The 27,667-nt window shown below is 37.4% G+C and overlaps 1 protein-coding gene across 8 annotated transcripts in view; it reads left to right on the forward strand.

The window, feature by feature from the left end:
* The window catches only part of relch.L (RAB11 binding and LisH L homeolog), a 79,329-nt gene extending 53,974 nt beyond the window's left edge, over window positions 1–25,355 (forward strand). For 3 of the 8 annotated variants that reach the window (XM_041566254.1, XM_018267714.2, XM_018267717.2), the window contains 7 exons: window positions 4,644–4,726; window positions 5,486–5,549; window positions 8,280–8,418; window positions 10,638–10,754; window positions 15,769–15,857; window positions 16,771–16,841; window positions 23,463–25,355. In XM_041566254.1, coding sequence (XP_041422188.1) covers window positions 4,644–4,726; window positions 5,486–5,549; window positions 8,280–8,418; window positions 10,638–10,754; window positions 15,769–15,857; window positions 16,771–16,841; window positions 23,463–23,583 — 684 coding nt within the window. In that variant the 3' untranslated portion in view covers window positions 23,584–25,355. Of the gene's footprint in view, window positions 1–4,643; window positions 4,727–5,199; window positions 5,283–5,485; window positions 5,550–8,279; window positions 8,419–9,241; window positions 9,534–10,637; window positions 10,755–15,768; window positions 15,858–16,770; window positions 16,842–22,346; window positions 22,464–23,462 lie in introns of those variants that run through there. The other 5 variants (XM_041566255.1, XM_018267715.2, XM_041566256.1 and 2 more) reach the window with 4 other exon arrangements.
* Window positions 25,356–27,667: the final 2,312 nt, after the last annotated feature.

The following is a 27,667-nucleotide window of genomic DNA, read 5'->3' on the forward strand; positions in this document are numbered from 1 at the left end:
TTTGTAAAATTTCCATTGAATGGTACAAGGCAGTTGTGACAGCACCAAAACTCTTCTTTGTTTTTCTCTGTGACTCTCTTAGATAGGTACATAGACTAAATAAAGGCTCCCTGTGCTAGAATTTCTTTGAATTCTTACTGAAAATAGGTACTAGGCAGTCCAAGGGCTTTTCTTCTTTTAGTGTCCACAGTGGGTCAACTGACCTTCTGCATTAGAACTAATCCTAGGACATAGGGCAACAAGATGAAAGGTTTTTCCCTTTGCACCACTTCATGTGGATCCATCTTAGTGCTACTGGATGAGGTTTCCATTCGGGTTCTCCAACCTCTGGGTCATCTGGGGGATGTCAGAGGTCTTTCCTGGGTGGGGTGGCATGGAATCTGAAGCATAGTGTCAGTTTCTCTGGTGTCCCCAGTCATGTGACTTGCACTCTGATAAACTTCAGTCACTCTTTACTGCTGCACTACAAATCAGAGTGATATCAACCTCCTCCCCCCCCCCACCCCCAACAGCCCATCATCAGAACAATGGGAAGGTAACCAGATAACAGCTCCCTGGTAGATGTAAGAACAAAACTCAATAGTAAAAACCCATGTTCCACTGCGACTCCTTCAGTTATATATGAGTAGGAGAAACAATAGCCTATCAGAAAGCAGTTCCAATAGTGCAGCACTGGCTCTTTCTGAAAGCACAAAATGACCTGAGATGGCTGCCTACACACCAATATTACAACTAAAAAAAAAATACACTTGCTGGGTTAGGAATGAACTTTTACATGGTAGAGTGAATTATTTGCAGTATAAACAGTGTAATTTAGAAATAAAAACTACACCATAAAAATTATGACAGAATCCCTTTAAGGTTTTATATAGAAATGTGTCCTTAATGAACTGCAAACTACTTTATGATGTGCACATATACTATTATCTCTATGGGAATAGGTGGGACTTTCCATACAATCTGTTACACAAGCAAGGTTCTCAAGACACCTGTGCTATAAAGTTTGTGTGGTGACACTGGTAGAATAAAGCACACATGATAACAGCATGGTGACTTCATTTGTTTCCTGACTTAAAGTTAATTTTCTGTTTTTTCATAATATTAGAATGAAACTTTAGCTGTTTAGGAAAATTATTTTGGTCAGTGCTGAATTACGGGCCTAGCAGATATCAAGATATGAATTTTAATGGATCTGTTGAGGTGCTCTGATATGGTAGCAGGTTAATTCATTCTTCCCTGCACTGTTCATATCTAATGTTTCCCATACCTAAGTGTCCATATTTGTATTACCTTTATCCCAGAGCTGGCCTTGGTATTTTTTTTGATGAGGTACATATATTTAAAGACCAGTAACACCATACTGTGTAAATATTAAAGTATCTAAAATTAAACTATTTAATGAGAACAAGATGCCCTATTTAATATTAAAAAGGATTTTTTTTTTTTTTAGTTCAGTTCAGTTGATTTCAGATAGTTTACCACAAATAAAATACTTTTTCCAAACACTTTCTATGTGTGACCATTTTACTAATATTGAAGCATAAAGTTTTATTTCTCACCTTCTAAAGGCGCTCGGGGGGGGGGGGGTCATCGACCCTGTAAGCTGTTCTAGATTGATACATTTATTTGATAAATTTCTTATCTTTTTCCCTGCTCAGTAGAATCCATGGGTTTCATTAAAGGAATAGTTCAGTGTAAAAATAAAAACTGGGTAAATAAGCTGTGCAAAATAAACAATGTTTCTAATATAGTTAATAGACAAAAATGTAATGTATAAAGGCTGAAGTGACTGGATGTCTAACAGTAGTTGCTAATACTCCAGAGATGCTGCTGAGAAACGTATCCACTAAATGTAGCAAATTGTAACAGTTTAGAGTCTGCGCTGAATTACTGAGCTGCCAGACTGAAACACTAGAGACAGGGACTAAACTTTAAAAATAAAATATATCCTGGAGGGTGCAGTGCCTTCTCCCAATGTATGTCAAGCCTGTTGACAATCCTTCACATTTTCCTGCAGTTAAGCCAAACTGCAGTGAGTAATAGGTTTTACTTGTGGCAATTTTAATGTTCTGCTATAAAAGGTCTTTTTTAGGAGATTTCTCACCCGCGACGGCAAAGATTTAACAGCAGGCAATGAATACAAAGGAATACCATTCCGTGCAATTAGAGAAAAAGTATGCTTGGTAGTACCTATGCTGACACAGGTTTATAGAATATATTTAAATAGCAATTTGTACCTGTTTTTTTTTTTACATTTTGCACACTCCCTATGCTAAATGGCTAGAAGTCTCTGCCTTTTAAAATGTAGTGCAGAGACCTGTGTCTGGACCATGAATAAATTGCTGCCTTTATTCAACCACGATTCATCAGGGACGGGTGGGTTGCACATATTCATTTCGCCCCCTATCTGTCCCCTGCATTTTTCAGACACACAAGTTAGCAGGTGTCAACATATCACATTTCAACTTTTGAAGGCTGAAAATGATGATTTGTGTTTGACTGACATGAGAAGGAAAAGGCTTGAGTGACATTACTCCAGCCATGATATATGTGCTTGAATTTTGCAAGTCCACATGTGCACTTTCTACTGCAATGTCATCCAAGGAAGATAATTTGTGTAATGCAACTCTTAAGCCTTCATCATGTTGTGAGTTGTAAAATAAGATCCATTACAAGTAAAGTAAGAACTATTATATATACTTAATAATTGAATTTATAAATATTAACGTAAGAAAAATATTGAAAAAAAAAACCCCATACAGGCACGGTTGAAGAGTAATTAACACAATAGGGTTAATCCCTCAAAGATTTTGATTGGTTTTAAACAAAGTGGGAGGGACTGATAGGGTATAAATCCCGCAGAGGTTGTGTGGTCTACAGATACACCTATGACTAAGCGCCGGAGGGTGCGAAACGCGTAAGGTGGGCCTGGGGGGACTGAATGTAACCAAAAATTTTTAATGATAATTTAAATAAAGAAACTTTTTATGGAAAAGCAAGCCTTTGGGACAGCTATCTTTGGATACAAGGAATTTTGATATATATGTCGCCTGTGAACTGGGGCGAGTACCTAGGGCTTCACCAAATCTAAATCAGAGGCGGACTCCCAAATTTTTTATATAAAGTAAGAAGAAGTACAACTTCATTTTCTTCTGCATTACATGGGCAGTATACTCTCTTTTTCAAAAGTTCAATAGGGCTTGTGCCAATATTTTCTCTAAAAAGACTCCTACTCTTCTGATTGCTTCACATGCATACAGTACATTACAGAGAAATTTCCCTTTAAGACCACTCACACTGCAGTTCCAAACCATAAGAACTCCTCTACCATAATTTCTTTACTACAAAGATTTTTCTTTGGTGTGAGGTTCTGCCCTACAACTAACGTGATGTCTTGCATCAGTCGTGTTCCTAGCCCAAGACTTTGGGTTATATTTATCAAAAAGTGAAGTTGGAGATGCTAGAGTGAAATACCGCCTCTCTCCATTCATTTCTATGGGATTCTTAAAGGCGTATTCATCAAAGGGTGAACTTTCACCCTTTGATAAATACACCATTACAAATCCCATAGAAATCAATGGAGAGGGGTGGTATTTCACTCTAGTGGACTGTGGTTATCTCTAACTTCACTCTTTGATAAATATACCCCTTTATGTTCTACACGTAGGTGATATTCTAGCAAACGTCATTTGTATATTCTTTTTTGCTGCCTCTTCCTGTCAAACCTTCCATGTAGACCAAGTGTTTGCAATCCTTTTCTAAAAGTTGACTCATACATGCTTATTAACATTGACTGCATCAATAAATGCCTGCAGATCCAGTGATCTTGTCCTTGTGTTCTGTACGACATCTTTAACTGTACTTTAGTCAGTATGTCGGATGGTGTGATAGCCTATCCTTGGTGATTGCTAACATGTTTTCTCCATTTAAAAATCATCTATTGTGCAGTGGAATGCAAAAAGTAAATTTCTTTATAACATCTGCAAAGCACATGAATGTTGACGAGCTTTCTTCTGATTGGCTTACTACATGCCAGTATAGTTAGAACAGTTTCTGATCATTGCACTTGCATTTTCACTTGCATCGGTTAAAAGGATATTAACTTCAATTGAATTTTTAGAGTTTTTGGCATTCGAACTTTAATAAATAATCTCCTTTGTGTTTGGTATTCAGTAGAATATCTAAATTGTATTTCTCTGTAGACATTCGACGAATGGCACTTTGTAAACTACAGGAGTTTGCTTTGCTGAACTTCCACAAAAGGAAGCTATGGGTTCAACTACTATGTCAGAACTTAACCTCAAACATTTAAGTAATATAGATATTCGTATAATTTAGGCATTGCAAAGAATATTTATTATTTTAGCTGAAACGTGGCAAACTAATTATATATCTCTGCAGTAAGGGACATTTAACTGTGCGGAATGTTTGTTTTGTAGTATAAATATATATCAGCAGACCTCAAAGCCGGTTCTTCTTCTCCTTCTTTTCCCTTCTCTGTGTATGTACAGCTTTAGCATCAAAGTAGTTGCCAAGCTTCTAATCTTTGTTTGCATTTTTGTGTTTCTCTCCTTCTCTGGCAAATCTTTCTGCTCGCTATCCTGTGCGCCAAACCATGGCTCTCCTTTGCTTCGACAAATCAGCTGTTGGTGAAGGGGGTGAATGAGACTCTTGTAGCTCAAAGAGTTGTCCCTGCTCTCATTACTCTCTCCAGTGATCCAGAAATGTAAGTTTTCTAGGTGCTTTGTATAACAGTCCTACTGGTTGTGAGAAATGCCCATCCGTTTTTAGAAGCAAGCACCCGATTACTAATTCCGTAACATATCCTCTTGCCAGAACTTAATGGAAAGACTTGTTATAGATTAGATCCTGGTAAACTGGGCACTTTAAAAGCCAGATATTTTCCCCAATGATTGGTTATTGTTTAGCAGTTACTCTTCTTATTGAAAAATTATTAAAATTTTTGTCAAGAAACTGCTTGATGGAGCATATCTAGCAAACAGTATGATGCTTTTAATATTGTCTTTACACTAACCCGGTTTGGGACACTGCATATTACGGAGCAGACTGGCTCTGTGCATTTGGTAATGGGTAATAAAAATCAGTAAGTCAGAGAGAGGAACTGCCCATCCACAGTCACTGCTACCAACGTAATTTTACTAGTTTACCAAACCATTTTTGCATGTTGACTGGTTACAGCTGATTATCCGAGGCATGAGGGAATCCTTAGTTGACAAGCGAGTTGCTCCAGCACTTGTTACCTTGTCCAGTGACGCAGAATTGTGAGTTTTACTAACTGTAATTTTAATTATCTCTTGTATGTTCCCACTGCTGAGAATTTCCTTACCCTCTTTTAACTTTAGAATTCAAATCCACTTTATTTCTTAATAACTTCTAACATAATACGCTTTCTTTCCTTTTTTTATCTCTTAAGTTTAGAACCCATGGACCAATAATTTTTCCCTATTCTTTGACTTTCATATAGCTCTGTGAGGATAGCCACTGTGCCTGCTTTTGGTACCATTATGGAAACAGTTACTCAAAGAGAGGTAAGTATTCTGCTTGCTTTGCAACTGGTCAAGTTCTTCATATCCAACATCTGACAGAGTTCCATTTTTCTCTGCAAACCGTTCATGTGTATATTTAGTTCATTACTGGAGAAATTAAGATATGTCTATGTGTCATAATATGCAGTATATAGAGCAACTGTACTTGCTCAGAGAGTTTCAGCTAATGCCTGGCTTAGTAAACTTAGTGGAAACATTATGACTGGATCTTGGTGGTTGTATGTCAGAATGCTGGGGAATTCCCTACTATTCAGGTAAACAGAATAAGCCATGTGATAAGCTACAGATGAATGGATGAAACACCTCGAGTACTCTGCATGTCCCATTGCCTTAGGGCAAGGGCACACAAAAGCACATTACTGGTGATGTTAGTCATAGCAATGATTCAAATCTTTGCTTTTGTTTTCTAACTGTTGAAACCTAATTGCTTGTTGGTTGCTCTGGGCAACATCAATGCACTTTTTACACAGCTCTGCCTGCGGATTTTAATTATACAGAAAGAAGCGGATCAGCGGATCAGCTCAAATCAGCATCTTCCTCTATCTGCACTGAAAAGTACAGCTTGCAGGTACGTGGAGGCTAACCCCCACTCCGCCTCATGCCACACACAGGTAGACACTGTACTTTTCAGTGCAGATAGAGGAAGCCGCTGATTTGAGCTGACCTGCTTCTCTCTGTCTCCTTAAAAATCAACAGGTGAAGAGAAGCGTTCCGCATGCACCCTTGCCTTAGACTTATCACTACTCAAAACTAATAGATACAAGCCTATAGTAGCAGCAGGTCCAAAACTGGGAATGGGAAGACAAAACGTAGTGTATAATTATGATTCTTAATAGGTAACCATTTTGAAGTTTATAAAAGAAGGCTGGCTGTTTCAAAAGTGGCATAAGTAGTTTGATAGAGTGCTGAGTGTTCTACAGCATTCCTTCATGTGCTGCAGCCAGATTGGCAGTTGTCAGTAGCCACATGCCAGGAATGCTCTAGGCTTTATTTCTCACAGACTTGGGAAGCACTGTGCTTTGTGTAGAGTTTTGTGTAGCACTTGCATTTGATTGTATCACCATAATTTGGAGAAAAAACAGTTGCTGTTCTTTCTGTTTATCCATTTTACAAAATACAGAAAACAATAACAAATAAAATGGGTAGCAATACAACAATAACATTACACAGTCTGAACATCTTACTCAAACAAAATTAATAGCACTTGTGGAAGACAGCATAGCACTGTTTAACTTTTTCCTAACCAGTCCTAGATACATCATTTTGAGCAAAATAGTTGCTTTTGTTGCCCCAATCCAAATTCCAGGGACACGCTGGTCATTTTGTCCACCACTGCCCCAGAGAGCAACAATAGAAAAAACACCCCACTCCAATTATCAACACTCCCAATGCTACTGAATAACAAGCACCTTATTAATTAACACAGAGCACTGATAGGCAGGATTTGGCACCAAATTGCATCTACTAATTTATGGTATGTAGCTAAATGTCAGGGTACCATTTTAAAAATAGGTTTAGGTTTCTATGTGTATCCTTTCTTATCGATGATGGCACAGGCTGAACGAGAAAGAGCCTAGACATTCCTGGTGCTCAGCACCCCTTGGGTTCATTGGGTCTTTTTATCATTACACTCACTGGTCTCATCCCATCCCCATAAGTATAGCACGATGACATGCTTCCAATGTTGCAAATCTTTTTATAACACCCTGGATTATATATACCTATTGATATCATAAATCCCATGGAGACAATGTCCACTAAAAATGTGTTCTCTCTATATTACATATTTTTAGAACAGTAAAGTTAAACAATGGTCTCATCTTACTTCTTAATGAACTTATAGAATATATTTAGGATTAGTATATATTTAATGTGACTACCCTTTTAGTGTAGTCCTCTTTACTTGTTATGCCTGAAATATAGGCGGGGCCAATTGGAAGTTAAACTCTATGCAAAACTCTTTACACCTTCTTGCTATTTGCACTTTAATTTTGTATTATTTTAGGAAATTGGATTTGAACCAGAATATGTCCTGCCTTAAAGTGGAATAATCAAAGTGCTTATACGTCTGAAGTTATTTAGATGGCATTTGTCTTTCGTTTCTTGCATCTCTTACAGAATATACATTTCTCTCTGGCTGAAAAGGGAACTAATAAAAAGAAGTCTTTCATGAGTCATAATAAATATTTTCTTGTAGGTTTGTTTGCTTTAGGAAACCAGAATCTATTCAGGTTCTCTTAACTAAATAAGCCATGGTGAAGAGAAATTACCAATATGTGTTTATTACCTTTGTATGAAGGTGTGTCAATAAGAAGTGAAAAACACCAAACATCACTACTTTTACATCACACGGATTTATAAATCGGTGATAAATTATTTTATGCAAATATGTATAAGTGCCCTAGCTTTTGTCTGCCATAAAAAATACAGATCCTCAATTGTATTTTTTTTTTTTTTTTACTGCAAAAATCATTTAACCCTGCAGAACACAAGGCATAGCTCTGAAGCTGCTTTGTTGCTGCTTTGATTGAAATTTCCAGTCACTGCATGTCACTGCATAAAAATTTGTTGTCATAATGTTTATGGGGTTTTAAGTATAGCTTATTGGCCTATTTAGTGCAATAGACTTAAATGTTGTAGTGCTAATATGTCTTTATATGTCTGCAAGTAGCTATTTGTAATGCAGCATTTACTAATTTACTTGTTTTGCAGTTATTAGAAAGAGTTAAAATGCAGCTAGCATCCTTCTTGGAAGATCCTCAGTATCAAGACCAGCATTCACTGCAAACAGAGATAATAAGGACTTTCGGGAGAGTTGGACCCAATGCAGAACCTAAGTTTAGAGATGAATGTGAGTGGTGGGAAGGGACCATTTGTACAGTCTGGAGGGGGGGGTGTCATTTGTTAATGGAAGGAGCAATTCACATAGTCCTTGTGGCAGACACTGCCTCATTCTTTTGTTCTCCTGCAGAAAGGAGCTTTGTATTTACCTAAGAGGGCAGGTCTTCAGTACCCACAGACAGTACATTGTGTTGACATATTGCACCCTTTTTTACTTTGCACCTTGTCCTCCTTTAGCAAATAAATCCTGATGTTTCCAAATCATCAGTGATCTTTAAGCTATCATATGGGTCTTAGTGACATGGTGACACTCCTCTCAAACACAGTATGACCATTCTGATAATATCCGAATAAACATGAACCATTTAATCTACATCATGGATTTAATTTACACCTTTGTAATAGTTAAACATTCACGAATACTTTATTTTTATCGTTCACATATTTATTTAACAAGTTGTTTTCTTCTGAAACCTACAATGGTGGCTGCACTTACAAAGCAAAATGCACTGGTCGTCAGACTCTTCCTTCAGGCCCCCATTGTTTGTCAAACATTTGGTTGACTGCCCCCCCCTCCCCTTAGTTCATAATTGCCTCACAGTCTAAAGATATCTAAAAAGCTACATTGTTGGCTTCATGTTTATTATTTTGAGGATTTTTAACAATTGCACCACCATTCTGGGAAGCAGCAGAGAGTTTTAAAGCAAAAATATACCCCCCTTTTTGTCATGAGGTCATTCAGTTGGGCTTATGCAGAAAACTTAAATAAACACTGATATTTCAGAAATAAGTGCTATAATTGTTTTTTTATACAACCATATCTTATTTCACAGATGGAAACCATGATGTCCAACTAGCTATTTCCCAAGTTCCCTTATGTGGACAGTAGAATGCAGCCACTCCCTCACTTTGTTCCATTGTGAAGAAATGAATTCTTGGACTTGAAGTCCCTCTATGGTGCACAGATTCTGTGGAAAGAAGATGGACTTCAAGTCTCCAAATACACCACGCAATGGAATACCCGTAGGGAGGGTGTTGCATTACAGCAAAAGTCTAGGGGGCAAATTCACTAACCTCCGAAAATTCACCAGCGACGTCTTCACTCACAGCGCAACACTTTGCCAGGCGTAGATTCGCCAGGACAACGCTAATTCACTAAGATCTGAAGTTGCGTCCAGGGCTCACGAAGTCGCACTAGCGTTACTGCGCGAAGGGAAGTTGCGCTAGTGTTGGCTAATTTGCATATGGTGGGAAGTTAAAGATCAATAGATGTATATGCAGCAAATACATTACACTATACAAGCCCGGGAAACCTTAATAAATGAAATAAAGTTGTTACTGTATATTGCCCTACACATGAGCCCAGTGTATAGTTTATGTTCCATATGTTAGGAAATGTAGGGCGGGAAGCCGGTTACCCCAAAAAAAAAATAACGCTCTTTTTCAGCCTATCACCCTGAAAAAGGAGAAGACGCTAGCGTTTTTTGGGACTTGGAAAAATCTTCAACTATTTTTTGAGAAACTCCTATCTACTCTATTGCACTTCGCCTGGTCTGAGGTGGCGAAGGCAAGTCTGGCGCAAGAGGTAACGTTCAGTAAAATCCGCATCTTAGTGAAATTGCGTAGTTACGTCCATTCGCCACAGAGCAAATTCACCAGGCATTAGGGAGCGAAGTACCGCTAGAGTCTATCTCCTTTGCTAGCGAAGTTACGCCAGCGACTGTTAGTAAATCGACAAAGTACTGAAATGACGTCATGCTGGCAAATTTTCACGCTAGTCACTTCGCCCTTTAGTAAATTTGCCCCTAGGGATGAGGAATGGCAGACACACACAGGCCATCATGGTTTCCATTCAATCTGGAATCAGGAATATAACATGCATTTATCTTTTTTTTTTTGTAAGTTCAGAATTCCAGTTGTTTTTTTTATTTAATGCAAACAGGATTAGTCCTACTTGACATTAGTATTAAAGATGTAAAAATACAATGGCAAAAATCTACATGCCTAGTTTTTAGATGTAAATGACTTTATCTTATATAATGAAATATTGATCTGGAAAACATCCAGTATTATTCCTCTTAGGAAACCATGCTATATTATACCATCAGTCTAATTTCCTGTGGTCATGGCTCTGTGAATGACGAATTAGATTCATGGACAGAAAATGTTGAACTATTATTTATCTGAAAAATACGTCCTAACCATGTCCTTTCCTCTGCTTTAATTCAGTTGTTCTTCCTCATTTGCACAAACTTGCATTTGTCAACAATCAACAATCTGTGGATTCCAAGAGACTGGACATTGCTACCAATTTATTTGAAGCATATAGTGCTCTCTCCTGCTGCTGTATCCTTTTGGCTTATACGCTGAACATTTCTTGTAGTATGCAGGGGCTTCCAGATAAATACACTTGCCTTGTGTAGTCCTTCACAGGCTCCAGGGACCTGTTTGCATAAAATATCCATAATCTTGCTTGCAAACATGTAGGCCCACTTTATGGAGAACTAAAAACTATTATCATTCTTATGTATTCACCACATATACTTGAAAATGATTACATATTTTAGTATTCGTTCTTAAAGGCTCCTTCTTTTGTAATCTCTCTCAATTTCACCACCGCATTCTCTCTGCTCTCCCCATGTTTTTGCGCTTGCTTACCTGTCGAAATGGATTGCTTAAAATGAATCTGCAGGGATGGCAAACAGCTGCTCCTGGTAACTTTAAGAGCTGAAATCCCAATCTTTAAATCATAGTTTCTGCTCTGCTAGTGCATACAGCGTAATTGGGCTTTCTGCACTAGCGATGCAGCCGCCCTTGGCCTGCTCCGGTACTCGGAGCTGTAGGTGCAGCATCAGAAAGGCCGCCTCAGGGACAGGGTGGCAAGGACCCCAGGGACAATGCTGTAAATCTGTAGATAGAATTTTTTGTCCTTTGACAATTAATAATCATAGAGTATTAATCGAAGAGTTTTTTGCCGTGAGACCGTGAGATTCTTATTTTAAAAATGACTGCAGTCAAAATGTACTGCCAAAATTAGGTTTGAGGAAATTAAGTTGCAGCGCCTCTTTTTCACTAGATTCAAAAACCCATCAGTATTTACTATAGGGCTGCAATGGATCAGTGACCAGTTCTGACTTTTGAAATAAGCTTTCTTAAATGAAAGACCTTTTATTTTGTTTTAGCTCTACAATATGTCTTTTTTCATTGAACAGGTGATGGATGATCTATAAAGAAAATGAACAGGTTTTTGCAAAGTTAATTGGTAACAATAAAGAAATCTCAAAACTGCTTCTTCCTATTTCCTACAGTATACATTTTATGGATAAGTAGAAAATACATTTTAGGTTAATAATAAATGTGCTTAATAAATTGTATTTTTTGTACATGGCAGGCTTTAAGGGAGTAACATGGGAGCAACTGGGTTCATTTTAATGCAAATGAGTTATGAGCAGTAGGAATTTCCTCCCAGACTAAAATGTTTATCAAGTTTTGACACATACTTGAAGCACTTGATACACATGAATGCTACAAAAATATTAGAAAGAACAGTAATTTATTTAGCCAGGACTGTTAAAAGGTAAAAAAAAAAAATACATGCATTTAGGCACCCCATGCCAAATTGCATGTTTAGATAATTTGGTAAGTGGAAAGTACTGCAGGAATCAATGTGTTATATTTGCAAATGTTAATGAATAAGATACATGCCACAATTACTATTTCCTTTGCTCTTCTGTTGGTGAAATTAAATGTGATAAAATGAATTAACTATTGCAAATGTTTTGCTTTTTAGTGTACAGATTCCTGTAGCAGTTGTTTTCTACTTTTCACTTACGATATTAACTGAACATGTATTTTGGCAAGGAGTACCCAAACTTTTGCTTTCAACTGTATACAGTTATGGGATCCGTTATCTGTAAACCTGTTAATCCAATATGGGATGGTCATCTTCCATAGACTCCATTTTATTCAAATAATTAAAATTGAAAAAAAAAATATTTCCTTTGTCTCTGTAAAACTGGATTCAGCCATATCAGAGGCTTTTCGGCAGTATTCACAAGAACCTGGTCAAACCATATCAGACCCCTTAAAATCTCAGATCTAAAAGAAGAGCCGTATAAATATCTGATCTAAGTTTGGTAGGTATTGCAGCTTTTAGTTTTGGGTGTGGATTGTAGAAATACGTTAACTGTATGTCTTTTTATCATTTAAAGACTAGTTATAAGACCTCTAAATGGCTAAAGGTAATGTCAAACAAAAAAAAATCGCTTTTTGCCTAATAAAAAAAACAGAATTCTTGTACATTCATTACAAATTTTCTATGGTCTTTAAGTTATTTGTATATGTATTACTATTGAAAGTAGTGTTTGTCTGTTCCTTTATATTTTCTGCCCTGGTGGCTCAGACTATTGATACAATGTAAGACAAGGCAGCTCATTAACAGACCTGTCTTTGATGGGAACCAAGACTTTTGCAACATTGTTTAAAAAGTAACAAACAGGAGTTAAGCAAATGCTGTTTCACTAGCAATTGTTTTTACAAACAATTTTAAAAGCACAGAACATTGTTAATAAATGTATATTGAAAAGTTGCTTAGAATTATGTTTTCTTTTATTAGGCAAATTTTTATCTTGGGGTTGACTTGCCCTTTAGGTTTATAGCAATCAAGTCCTTTGGGCTGCCTTGTAGCATGTCTTATTATTTTACTGATTAGCCCATAGATAGCTATTATCCTCCACCTGGGGTTTTTATCTTAAGGAAGCTATACACACGGCCCAATCCTATACATAGCCGTGTACGTATAGCCACCTTACTCCAGCTTTCTGTTGTTCTGCTTATGCAATCTGATGGCCAAAATAACAGAAAGTAGAGAGTTGTTCTATTTACTCATCTGTTGGATATGGTGCATCAACAAGTGATCATTTCAAACCTGCCAGAAAGTTGACCCAGTCAATATGCATAGTAAGATGATAAAGGTTGGGCTTGTCAGGCCAGCATACACTTCTGTAAAGAGCTATGATATTTTATCAGTAACGTGTATGGGCAGTTTTACTTTACTCTACCTTACTTTAGTGCCTTTGCCTCAGACCGACTGTACTCTGCATCGTTTGGTGTTTGCTGAACTGCTTCTGTAAAGCTTTTCTATTCTTGCCGACCATTCAGCTGCTGGAAAGGCTGACTGAATAAGTAGCATGCTACTATCCGGAACATAGCTTTCCGGGCACATACAGTATAAAATTATCTTCCAAAATTGTGCAAGACACATGCCTTTGTCTTAGTATAAATGAAAATATTGTTTTTGCAAAAGAGAAGTGTCTGTGATCAATCCTTCTGCCTTCCCAACAGCTTCCTCTTTTCTGCAGCCATCTAATATGGTTTGTTATATTTGTAATCACTGTGTAACCCTCAAAACCATTGTTTGTAATCAAATCTGGCACCATTAGCAAAATTTTATACCTAGACTTTCTACTTCCCTCAGATTTATTGGAACGATCTTCACTTTTTAGTCATTGCATTTCAGCGATTCATTTCCTTGTTGGCTTGTTCAAGCAGTCTAAACGATTTCTGATGAAGCATGTTAAGGTTGTCTATTGCTAGTGTAGATCTAGTTACCAAGAAATTAAAGGACAATGAAAGCGATCACTTAACAAAACCTAATCAGCAAGGGCACTGTAAAATGGTTATCATTTACTGCACTGCTGCCTTTTGGCCCCACTGCCATCATTTCACATGGTCTCTCAGTCCTTCTAGATGGAAACCGTCTCTAAACTTCCATTTATTCAGTCAAACCCCCTACTCATGTACTTATAAACAGTCCTGTAGCTCCACTAGCCACTTAACATTGTTACAAGGCCCATGAGCAAATGACACAGTGATGGTCAATTTCCCAGAGAAATCATCTTCAATTCAGCATCAGTGGGAAGTGATGTTACAGTCAACTGTTGCCTGCCATGATTTCTGTAGAATCCAGGGAACTTTGAGCACAAATTAGTTGAGTTTAGTAATAATTTGATGAATATAACTATAGTGGATTAAGATAACAGGATCAGGCACATCCATGCACAGTGAGTTATATTGATACTTTTCCTTCCCCATTTAATGTCACTTTTTTTACAATGGAAGAATTCAACGTCTTTTACAATGGAAGTATTCAAGGCCCTACACTACCAATTATAGTTTTCCTTTTGCTGTTCTTCGAGAGTTTCATTTCAGAAACAGATTATGCTACTTGATTTAAAGGTGCAGGCAATACAGGCAAAGTGAAGTATATTATAGAACTGTGTGTATGTACATGTTTGACACTTCCCACTAAAAACCATCTGGTTTCAGTGGGACAGGATAAACAAAAGTGGATTATACCACAAATAATGGCGTCTTCCTAACAAACATTTGTCAGACTTTACCTAAATTTGGAAGCCGTGCATTAAAAGTTCTAACCTTGTGACAAAAAAGTGGGGCTTGAAATTATTATAATGATGGCAGATTAGAATTCCTGCTGTTGTTGTTGTTGTTGTTGTTGCATTTGTTGCAGTTGTTTGCTGTATAAATGAAGCCAGTGGTGGTGTTTCCTTATTGGGAAATTGCCTGCATTACAAAACTTGTGAGCAGTGGAGCAGCAATTGACTGCAAGTAACAGAGTTAGTAATGTTTACTCCTGAAATAACTTTTAAATCAAACATTTCTGGAGAATCTTAATTCAACCAGTATACTCAGTATATACTCCATGACTTTAATTTTTTGGCAATACTTCAGCTCCCAATTTATGCATCATAAATCCTCATCATAGTGTTGTATCCATTATTTGCAGTTTCAGTACCAGTAAACATTTTTTACTTGTTATTCACTGTCTCTTTGCATAGGAGTAAAATCTTCAGTGGAAAATCTTTGCTCCCCTTTTCCATGACTGCATAGCCCATTTGCTATTTTTTCCATCTCTGTTCATTTAGGAATGTACAAGTATGGGATCAGTTATCCAGATACCCATTATCCAGAATGCTCCGAATTACAGAAAAGCTGTCTCCCATAGACTCCATTATATCAAATAATTCACATTTTTAAAAGTGATTTCCTTTTTCTCTGTAATAATAAAACAGCATCTTGTACTTCATTCAAACAAAGATATAATTAATCCTTATTGCAAGAAAAATCCGCTTAATGGGTTTATTTAATGATTACGATTCTCTAGTAGAAGATCCAAACTATTGAAAGATCCATTATGCGGAAAACCCCTTGTCCCAAGTGTTCTGGATAACGGGTCCCATACCTGTATAAATGAACAAAAGAATGATGTCTGATACTTTACTTACAACCTTTTAAAGCATCACAGCAGGAATGAAAAGAAACCTTAACTTAAACTGTGCAGTTATATCAGAAGAATTGATGGTGAATCACTTTTTGCCGGGTCTCAGGTGTTTACGGACTGATATGGAACAGCTGTCGCCTGAACATGAGGTAAGCACATAGGGCCATATTTATCAAAGAGTAAAGTTAGAGATTGTCACAGTCCACTAGAGTGAAATTCCGCCACTCTGCATTTATTTCTATAGGATTTTGAAAGGCATATTTATCAAAGGATGAGATTTCACTTTCACCCATTGATAAATACTCTTTAAAAATCCTGTAGAAATGAATGGAGAGTGGCGGAATTTCACTCTAGAGGACTGTGGCGATCTCTAAACGTCACTCTTATGCCCCATTGCATTTACTGTCTTGGGGCTCTTAAATACAGGAGATATTTGTGCATTTGAAGCACATGTGAGACATTCGTTTGAGCACATAAAAATCTATGATTTTAGTTATTTATTGAGCTAAACAGAAAAAGTGAAGCTACTCCGTCAGCAAGGTTGATAATATCACCAGTCCACTGATATTCCTGCTTCTCTGTGCATTTATAATCTAGTTATGTAACCCACAAGAACAAAGCAATACCTTTAGTTTCTCTATTTGCCTTTTTTGGTTTTAGAAATAACTAAAAAGATTTCAATAGACAGAACACAATCCCTATTTATTGCACTCATGCTGAAAAAGGGGATATACTGCCCCTCAAAAAAAGCTCTCTAATGTAAGTTAAGGAATTTGTTATTTAAAATCTGTAAAAGTGAATTCTAAAATAAAAAAGAAGGTTGCAGTGATCAAACTTTGTCCCAAATGTACACCGGTGTATCTTTTTTTTTAACTTGTTAGTAGCCATCTTTCTACTTTGGTTTCTCTTTGACTTGACAGGTTGAAATAATTTTCCCAGCACAACAAATATGTGTGTTGTAACTTGTTATTTATAACTTTGTGTCACCTATCATGGTTTGCAGAAGTAAAGCCTGCCCTGTCCTATTTCAGTACCTAATCATTAATTTTCTTTGTTTGCTAGGTTATTTTAAGTTCTATGATAAAGGAATGTGAACTGAAAGTGGAAAACAAGACTGTCCAAGAGCCCCAGGGGTAAGTGTAGTATGTGAGATTTTCCTATGCAGTGGCAGTTACCAAAGATGTATCAAACCTCAATCGACTCCAGTGAGAATGAATGACAAGTTACATACATGTATGTATGTATGTATATATATATATATATATATATATATATATATATATATATATATATATATATATATATATATATATTTTTATATGTTCCAAACCTGAAGTATTTCATATGCGAGTGCCGGCAGATTGCTTACTTTTCTACTGTTCTAATGAAAATATATATTCATTACACTGCAAGGTGACTAATTAGGGTGAATCTGAATGAACTGAATCGACGTGTGTTTAGAACTCAAACTTTTCTCAAATTATAATATGCACATTAGGATTTGGATTGGTAGATTCTGATTAGGTAATTGGCTGAATCCTATGGGTTCATTGCATGCCTACTTATAACAGCCTTTTAAATATATCATCCTTAGCACAACCAAATTAGTGCCTGTCAACACTAGAGGTGGCCATACATTTTAAGATCGACTCATTCGGATATGGCCACCTTTTTTTGGCCTGAGGGACAAATGATTGTGTTATAAAGGATTTTTAAATCAGCCCATTAGATATCTGGATGATTTTCAGCCAGGCCATCTGACAGGGCTGATACATGGGCTTATAAGCTGGTTTAGTTTTGTAAGGAAAATTAATTGATAGAATGGACATCATGAATTGCCCATATTGTAGATTACAACAAGAATAATGTGAAAATCATCAATATATTCTGTGGCTGTGTATACATGTACAATGCTGCAGGGCAAATTCTATTAATTTGTCGCGTCGAAATGTTTTCATGGATTCCTGACCTTGCAACAAAAATAAGTCATTTGGCACGTGTACAGTTCATATGTGCCTGCCTCAGGAAAAGAGAGCTAAACTGCATACATTGTTTCAATAGCATCAATTGCCAGTGCCTCTGTTTTTATTCCATCCTGGTTTTGTCTTTAGTGAAATGTGAACAAGGAATCTAAAATAGGCCTGATTTCCTTCCTCCTGTCCAGTGCAATGTCGCTGTGCTGGGCTTTGTTTGTTAGTTAACCATATGCACTGACAATCTCGCTTGTTTATATAAATTATCCCTCTCTGTAGTGTTCATGGCAGTGTGTATAATGTGTTGCCTCTTCATGTCATGAATGCTCATGTCCTAGACCTGCAGTGAACTTATTAGGAAACACATTAGCAGCATGTCCCAACAATAAGCCATCTTTTTTTTTTAAAGTCACTGGGATTCCTTCCTGTAGCTTAGGCAGCTATAGAATTGGGTGGGATTTTACAAGCTCATCTGTTTGAAGCCAGGTGCCTTGAGGTCTTAAAGGAAAACTATACCCCCGAAATGAATACTTGAGCAACATATAGTTTATATCAAATTAAGTGGCATATTAAATAATCTTATCAAACTAGAATATATATTTAAGTAAATATTGCCCTTTTACATCTCTTGCCTTGAACCACCATTTCATGATGGCCTATGTGCTGCCTCAGAGATCACCTGGCCAGAAATACTACAGCTCTGACTGTAACAGGAAGAAGTGTGGAAGCAGAATACATAACGCTGTCTTTTTATTGGTTCATGTGACCTAACAAGTTTGTTGGCAGAGTGAATCGTACAATCCCAGGGGATGGCCCTTATTTTTTAAAATGTCAATTTTCTATTTATGATTACCCAATGGTACATACTACTAAAAAGGTATTTTATTGTAAAATTATTATTTACATATGAGCTGTTTTATGCAGTATATTTTTTATAGAGACCTACATTGTTTAAGGGGTATAGTTTAATTACACTAGTCTGCTTTTGGATTTGGGGATTTCAGGATAGCTAAATTATACAGCATCACCAGCTTCTTTTAGCCTAGATTTGTTGGATGATACAGAGAGTTGCAGTTGACGACAATTGGAGGAACACTGTGTACATATCCCTGGTATATAGCAGAAGTGTGTTAGTGTCTCACTCAATGGTGTATTATATTGCTTATATATTTATGAAAAGGGAAGTTCCCTTTCTTGGCTGCATGAGAGCTGCTTCCCTTACGATGCCTTCCTCTTTTCTAAGGCTTCCATTTCCTTCCAGATTTTGTTTAAGAAAAGACTCTTATTTCCTGCTGTAAATACACTGCCGAACAAGGGAGAGCTGTTTATCTAATGCCTTGTTACACACAAAATGATTTCACTCAGTTATGAAGTTATTTTAATTCTGTGTGCAGATAAGGTAGCACTGAATACTATAACAGAGTTAAAATTGCAAAAACAATTAAAATTTGCAAGATTAAAGGAATGTAAACCCTCAGATTTTTTTCCTTTTTCACAGTTCCGCCACTAGATCACCAAATTAAGATATAATTATAGATTTTTTTTTTATTATGGAAAAAAACAAATAACAGAACCTAGTGCAATATTGTTAATATTCAGTACAGTCACCAAAGTGTTGCAGCACTAATGTGTGTGGCTTGAACCATAGAAAGTTTATGCATAGATTTTTCTTGTGTGTTCTAAATTGCTATAGTGATTTCTACAAAGTGCTATCTCCAAAATAGAATTAAGTCAAACAAGGTGCTTGTAGTGCTTGCTTCAAAAGGTAAAATGAATTAAAACAAGGCACAATAGTGTTTTCTTCAATCACTAAAACTCAGCATGTGGTTTCTCTACTCTCGGGTGGGATTGGTAATTTACAAGATGCCTGATTTCAAACACAGCATATCAATATCAGCTCCAGTGTATTCCTTTTTATAAGTAACACTTCTGAGTGCATATCAAACAATCCAGTATAGTGCAGATAATGGAGGAGAACCTTGCAATACAAAGAGATGTGTTCTGCCGGCCTCTCCCTCTCCCGTATGTTCCACCTGTGCATCCACTCACTGCCGAGACCAGAAGTGATGTCACACCTGACACCTGACACATTTTGCTGAGGTCAGAAGCTGTTTTTTTTCCATAGCCGGTGTTGCTGATCTATAATTGTATCTTGAGCATTGAATGTGTAGTGACACACCGTTGGACCAAAAATGCCACAAAAGCATAATTTGGGAATTAGCCATGGAACAAATGGCCCATGTTCTAAAGTGTTCCAAATATACTTGCAATTGTTAGTATTTTTGTTGTGAATATGAACGTATATGTGCATCTTAAGTGTATGTTTCAGAAGTGATTTTGCTGCCCAATAACCCACAAGAATGTATCCTTACATGTCCCCATGAGGCAATTGTCAGGCTTTTACAGGACCTACCTCAGATAACAAAGCACTCCTGCAGATTCCAGAACTGTTTGTATTAAACAAATCTCAATCTTTTCAAAAACCGTTGGATAGTCCGCCTAAATCTACTGGTGTGTTGCCCAGCTTTCAAGTATGGAAATGGAAAGCAGATCCTTTATCATTTTATGTCCTTTGTTTTTGGGGGCACTATACACTTTGATATGTTTAAGTTTCCTGTATAATGTCAAGCATATTGAAATGTAGAACCTGCCCTGGTAAATCATCCCCCAGTGATCATAATTGCTTGCCTGAAACCCCAGGCCAGTGTTCCTGTTTGCTGAATATTGCATGGGCCTGGGATACATTTGTCGGAGCACCACATTGCATTTTTCTTCTGCTTCTTCCTTCTCTGCTGACCAGTAGAGTGAAAAATGCTGCTCTTTGCCTCTGTGCTTTTCACTCTAATGTGCGTGCATACCTGGACCAGAACCCAAAGAAAATCCAGAAACAAGATGTAGTTGTGGTGCTAAAGTAGGTGAAGTCTTCAGCAAATTGTAGCACCAGCCTGGGGTCTCAGGTAAGTGATTATAATCGCTGGTGGTGCCAAACATTTTGGCACCCCCTGTGATTATTCCTTTGGTTTAAACTTTTCAAATGAGAGATGGAAAAAGCACGGTTTCATATAATGTATGATTCCATGTAAGAATCGTTGGCTTATAATTCTTGTATCATAGCGTAAAGGTTTAATAGAGTTTGATTGTGAGAACAGATATGGGACTTAATATCCAGAATGCTCGGGACCTGGGGTATCCAGAATGCTCGGGACCTGGGGTTTTCCAGATTACTGATCTTTCCATAATTTGGATCTTCATACCATAAGTCTACAAATTTTTGTAAACAAGCAAATTAACCCAACAGGCTGTTTTTGCTTCCAATAAGGATTCATTATATCTTCGTTTGGATAAAGTACAAGGGACAAAAAAAGGAGATAATTTTTCAAACATTTGGATTTTTGGATAAAATGGAGTCTGTGGGAGAAGGCCTTTCTGTAATTCTGAGCTTTCTGGATAACAGGTTCTAAGATGACAGATTCCATACCTGTATATTTCTTTTGTTTAGTTTATACATTAAAGGAAAAGGACAGTCATTTTCCACTTGGGGATGCCAAATGATGGGCACCCCCTAGTGACTGTATTACTTTCCTTCTCCTTTTACAGCCAGAGAGATAGTGTTTTGACATTATCATGAGCAAGTTATGCGTGTAACTTCATTGCAAGTGGAATTTATAGACTGGAATAAGCAAGCTAGTAAATGGCATTAGAGCAAAACACAACCGATCAAGCATTCTATAACAAAGAGAGATGACCTAACTCGTTACCCAAACCTCACTTCCCAGAGAGGTGGAGGTATAAATTACTTGGTTGAGATTATTAGGAAATTAGAGGAAAGATAGTAACCCCCCACTCTCCAACACCATCCAATACTTATTTGCTTATCACTGACTCCACATGGGGAAAAAGCACCCTGGATATTGACTTTCAACTTATTATCAATTTTTTGATGTGTGATAGAAGTGGTCTTCCAACACCGACTTTTTAATTAATGAATTTATTCATAAATGCCATGTAATTAACCGAGCAGGTGTTATCTGCAGAAGTAACACAACGTAAATGAAATTGGCACTGGTACTCTAATTAACGGATATCAGTGTGGGACTACATTAATTACAAACAATTTATTATATAAATAAGGACACACAATCAATTTAGTCATTTATTTATTTCATTTTTGACATTTATGGCACATAGAACTTTGTCAGTGATAAGCAAATAAGCAATGAATGGTGTTGTAGAGTGGGGGGTTACTATCTTTCCTTTAATTTCCTAATAAGATCAAGAATTCTGTTACAGTCTCTGGTTTTCCCTTTTGTGTTCAAATGCCATTTTCCTGGGCTGCACCACAGGTCTATAATTCCATGCTACTCTTTATAGAAGAACTAACTTAATACATTTTTGGTGGTAAATTCTGACCACCTCTTTGATAAGGGATCTTTCCTACATAGTCAAAGGCAATGTGCTGAAACCAAGCGTTCCAGACTGGTACTTGAGCATTTTGTACTAGAGAGAGGGAGAAGCTGTCTGAGCATGTTCTGCATAGTTCCATGGTTTCTTTTCATTTCCTTATTGCTTACTTCCTAACATGTTCTTCACTTCCCCCTATTGCCCTCACTGGAATACAGTATGCTTCTTTCTCTCTGCTCTCAGCTTCTCTTGATCTCATTCCAGAATGCTCTCAGCTTGTCTTTTTCCGGCAAATCTGTTTTCCATGTCGTCATGTGCTCGTGCTCCAACCTGGAACGTTTGGTCTCTGTCCAAATCAGTCGCCGAAAAGAAGGGGTAGAAGTGAGTTCTCCTATTGCTTTAAAAGTAAACTAATGCAAAAACTGGCTTTTGCGAAGTCTCTCTGGCAAGTGCCACCAATGAGCATACTACCAACGTACCATTTAAGCATGGTCACCATCAATTGGGCAATAGTTCTATAGATATATCTAACAAATTAGCTCTCTATATCTAGCCATTTAGCTCTCTCTCTCTCTCTCTCTCTTGTGCCCTTGTTTAGTGACTAACTGCATATTAACTTGCAGGAAGTGTGTAAATGTGAAACGTTTAACAATAATTCAATCTCCCTGCCCTGAAGAATGTGTTAGACTGTATATATTTAATATGGCAGATCCATTCTGAAGGAAAAAGAACTTGATTTATTATACCCCGATGCTGCAAAAAGTTAGAAAATCCGCCATCTCAGACCTGTTAAGGTCCTGTATAAGTGAATGGGAGAAGCACCTGTTTCAATCCAACGTTTTCAGGGGGAAAAACCCAAACAAATCGTGCGATTCGGGGGAAAAGCCTGAAAAATTTGTACAATTTGAGTTGTCGCTCGATTTTATCGAGTTTTTTCACGATAAAATCAAGTTTTTTATTAATAAATGGGAATGCACCAAATCCATGGCTGAACCCCCAAATCCTTTGTGAAAGATTCCGCCAAATACCGAAATGAATCTGAAACCTAATTTGCATATGTAAATCAGTGAAGGGGTGGGAAAAATAGAGCCACGCGTACAGAGCGCGGCAAAAAACATTTTTGCTTCCTTGTTTTGTGACAAAAAGTCACATGATTTTAAGGATTCGGATTTGGTTCGGCGAATACCAAACCGATTCCTGGATTTGGTGCATCCCTATTAATAAATAAGATAAAATCTGGCATGGAAGTGCTTTTAATCAAGCTTTTTTATAATTAATATTATGAGATAAATTCTGATTTTAGTAAATAACCCCCTAAGTGTATTGAATGTGTTTTTCTGTACATTGAATGTGTTTTTCTGTGCATTGTCTGTTTTTCAGGTCTATGTCCATAGCTGCTAGTCTTGTGAGTGAAGATACAAAGACTAAGTTTTTGAATAAAATGGGGCAGCTGACCACTTCGGGGGCAATGTTGGCAAATGTTTTCCAGAGAAAGAAGTGAAATGACTTGTGCTACAGCGAATACAAACACTAATATGGGCCACAAACTCCATTGCTCCTTGTACTTGAAGTACCAAATCTTTTTATTTTGTTTCCGTCTTACGTACTTGTTATATCTTTTATTAAACCTCCAAAGATATTTGCACTTCATTTGAATTTTGGCATGCCTGGTGATTTTGGAGTCAATGCTGTACTTGAGAAGGATCATGATTCTTTACCATGTCTCTGTTCTGTGTTTTGTCTACTTTTTTTTATATAAATATATATATATAAATATATAAATATAGGGGAAATATTTTTTCTGGACATTGGCTATTCTGTTATAGAATGCACAAATTACAACGGTACTTAATGTAAATTTAAACTCATTGTCATGAAGTAATAAAATAGAAGATTGCTATGTATTTAAATTATGGAAAAATCTGTTTTTGTTATCATTTTGCTTTGAACAAGAATATAGGAGCCAGCATGGTTACGCGGTGCCTTTTTGGATTCATTGCTTTCAGTCTGTGCCAGAGGAACAATCCTAAATAACACATCTGCACTTGTTTGCATAATAATCATTTTACTTTCCATGTAATTTTAATATTCTTCATAAAGAAGGGTTAGAGTGTTAAGGAAACCACTTTCTATGCACTGAGGGCAGGGCAGGGGAGGTTTGTCACCCGCGATTATTTATGCACAAATCTCCCGAGAATGTGCCTCCATTGGAAATAATTTAAATATCTGGCAGTAAAACCAATTCCCTGTCGGCCACTGCCCTAAAGAGACTAATATGGGACAGACTTTGGCCTTTCCTTATCATTCGATATAGAGCAATAGTCGCACACAGAGCAAATGCTGAACTATTTCCCTGTCTCACTGTTAGATGTGGAGTAACTATAATCCTTATTGGAAGCAAACCCAGCTTATTGGGTTTATTTAATGTATAAATTTATTTCTAGTAGACTTAAGGTATGAAGATCCAAATTATGGAAAGATCCATTATCCAGAAAACACTAGGTCCCAAGCATTCTGGATAACAGGTCCCATACCTGTATAACCAAGCTGCATTTTCCACAAGCCTTTCCACTTGATAACAAATAATGTCCGTTATGGCAGAAGCCTAATTTAAAGGTAAAATACAGAGATATAATTAACATATGGGTATAGCCACAGGCTGTGAGTCCTAGTTTAAAGTGCAGTATTTTTTTTTATTAATTCAATTAATGCTCTTATTCACTTGTTCATTAAATCACAGTCCTTGCTTTAGTCATACAAAGTGCTCTATCATGTAATCCCCTCACCTCCCTTTTAATAATGTTTATACTTTCCCTTTTAGCAGAAAAATACTTGGATGTAGTATATCTGTACAGGGCATATTTTGTTTAACTGACTTGAGATACTGCCATTAATGTACTCTCTGTAATTCAATCCTATATGGGTAGAACAAAAACCTTATATTTCAGCTTTATCTAAATGAACGTCAGTGTTCCCAATGTCCCAAGAGGTAATCGTGTGCACTGAGATGAACCCGAGTGCGAGATATTTTGGTACTGATGGGGCCCAGTGTGTTTCTTTGACTTCTCTGCAAGTTTCAGTGGCAATTTTTTTTTTATTATTTCTCTTGAAAGAACAATTACAGAAATGTATTATTAATTGACTGTTTTTTCATAACATTTGCTCTCCTACTGGAGCATCTTTTGTATTAGTAGGAGCAAGATTGTGTCCGAACTGTATGGCTAATCCAATGTGGAAAGTTTTCCCTTTTCAATAAAGAAATAAAGTATGTGATGTTGTCTCCTTGCATGTAGTGTTCATTCTGGGTATCTAGATAGAAAATGCAGTCGTGTGCTCCTGTGTGATTTCAATCACATTAAAGAGTCCACATGATCAGACTAAACAGTCATTTAATAGTAAGACAACACTGGTCCATTAGAGGTGTCTCTCAAAAGGATTATCTTGCACACCATAACACGGCACTAGTCTAGGGAAGGGTAGTTAGTGTGGAAATCCGCAAGCTCACAATAATATACCTCATTTTAACAACTATAGTATATTTTTGGAATGATCGGGCAGCTTTCATTATTAAAGGACAACCAAAGCCCAAATATTTTTCCAATTTCCATTGCCCCCATTTGAACTGCATAGTTTTCATCTGAAAAAAACTCCACTGTATCACGGCAGTGTTCTTCATGGCTGCTGAGAAAAACGCTGGCATTGTATGCTCCCAATTCTCTGTGATACAGGGACAGAGTACATTATTTCAGGTGAAATCAACATGATTTAGAGCAGGCAATATAAAAGTATTTTTCTTTTTTTTTTTTATAAGTAAAATTATGTGATTTGAAATGGGGCCTGGTAGCAGTATAATATATTTCTTATATTGAAAATGCCTAGAGCTCAGGGGACAGGACATCTGCAGAGTTGACGTTACTCCAGTAAGTACAATATGAAAAAAGGGCCCTGATCATGGAAATGTGGTGGGGAAGAGTTTTGAGTTGGTATCCTTGACATCCATCCTAAATAGCGCCTATTTTTGGGTCCTGAACCACAGGTTAAGTTTCCCTGGGCTGGAGGCAAATCCAATGTATGATATATTAAAAGGAAGTCAAAATGTATTTAGATGTGGTAGAAATCCTGTCCACAACTGCATTTATCTTGGTTGGTAAGGGTGCAGTGTTTAATAGCTAATTAAAGCTACCTGCCTGTAATAAGACATTTCCTATCTGACTCTTCCAGACTGCCATTGCCTGTAAGGAACTGTCACCCCTTAAAAAAATAAATCATTCTTCTCCCTCTGTATTCATGTGTACATACAAGCTGTATGCTTAAAGTTAGTACTGATTTACTATCATGCAAAGGCCAGATTTCTGCCCAGAGAATTCTTGTAAAAATTCTACCTGGTGTAGCAAAGTCAGCCGTCGGTACAAGGTATGGTGCCAGGTCTGAGCACTTCACTTTGTACAATCTTATTACCTGAAACAACAACACTACTCCTCAGCATGCTTGGGCAAACAGTTTCAGAGTTAAAGGAGGACTCTACATTCAGAATACACATTTAACTAACAGACTAGTGGACCCTATCGTCTCTCCTGTAAATTGCTATATTCTAGACCAGGGCTGTCCAACTGGCGGCCCGTGGGCCGCACGCAACCCCCCCTTATATGGCCCTCCACATCAAAGTCTGCCTGCTGTGTCTGTTTACCATATGTAAGATTTAAAAGGTATCACTACAGAGATTGACTGGCCCCTGCATTGTTTAAACCTCAAATTCATACTGTAATCCCCTGTATTGTTCACACCAGTGACACCGCTATTGTTCACACCCCCACAATCCTGTACTGTTCACACCTGAGACCCAGACTGAAACTGCCCACATTGTTCACCTGTTCACACTTAATACAAAATGCTAATGGGGCACCAGCACTGTGTCACTGTATGTAGTACATATTAGACTGGTCCTGATTTTCCTGTCTCCTGCTCTGTTCTGCCTTCCCTATGCTCCCTGTGTGTGTCATACTTTGGTATTTGTTCTGGGGGTTTGTTAGCAATTGAAAATGATTGTTAGTGGCCCCAAGGTGTTTAATCATATGCTGGGGTACTGTATTATACACAGGGGATGAGGAGGCATATGTATTTATTGGTATGTCTTAATATGACTTAGCTTTTTTCACATATGAGTGACATCCTTGCCAGGGCAGGCACAAGGTAGTCCGGCTCCCTAGGCAAGAGCTTCAATCAGTGCCCCCCTGTCCTGCATTACCATTTCCCTCCTTACCATGATGGTTTTTAAATAAAGAGAGCAAGAAAGTGTACGACATTTTTTTCATTTATATTACTGCTCCCTGTACCTGTACCAGTAAGGCCAGCAGCAATCCATAAAAGACCCTGCCCATACCTGTGCAAGCAAGCTCAGCAGCCATTCATCATACAGCCCATCTGTACCAACAAGCTCAGCAGCCATTCATCATACAGCCCTCCTGCAGCCATCATATTGCCCCCAATCTTTACCTGTGACAGCAGCAGCCAAAAATAAATCTGATCATTTATGTACCTGTGCCAGCGCCCAGCGGCAACAGCAAACATATGGCCCCCAAATCTGT

Source organism: Xenopus laevis, chromosome 6L (genome assembly GCF_017654675.1).
Source record: "Xenopus laevis strain J_2021 chromosome 6L, Xenopus_laevis_v10.1, whole genome shotgun sequence".
NCBI classification, from domain to species: Eukaryota; Metazoa; Chordata; class Amphibia; order Anura; family Pipidae; genus Xenopus; species Xenopus laevis.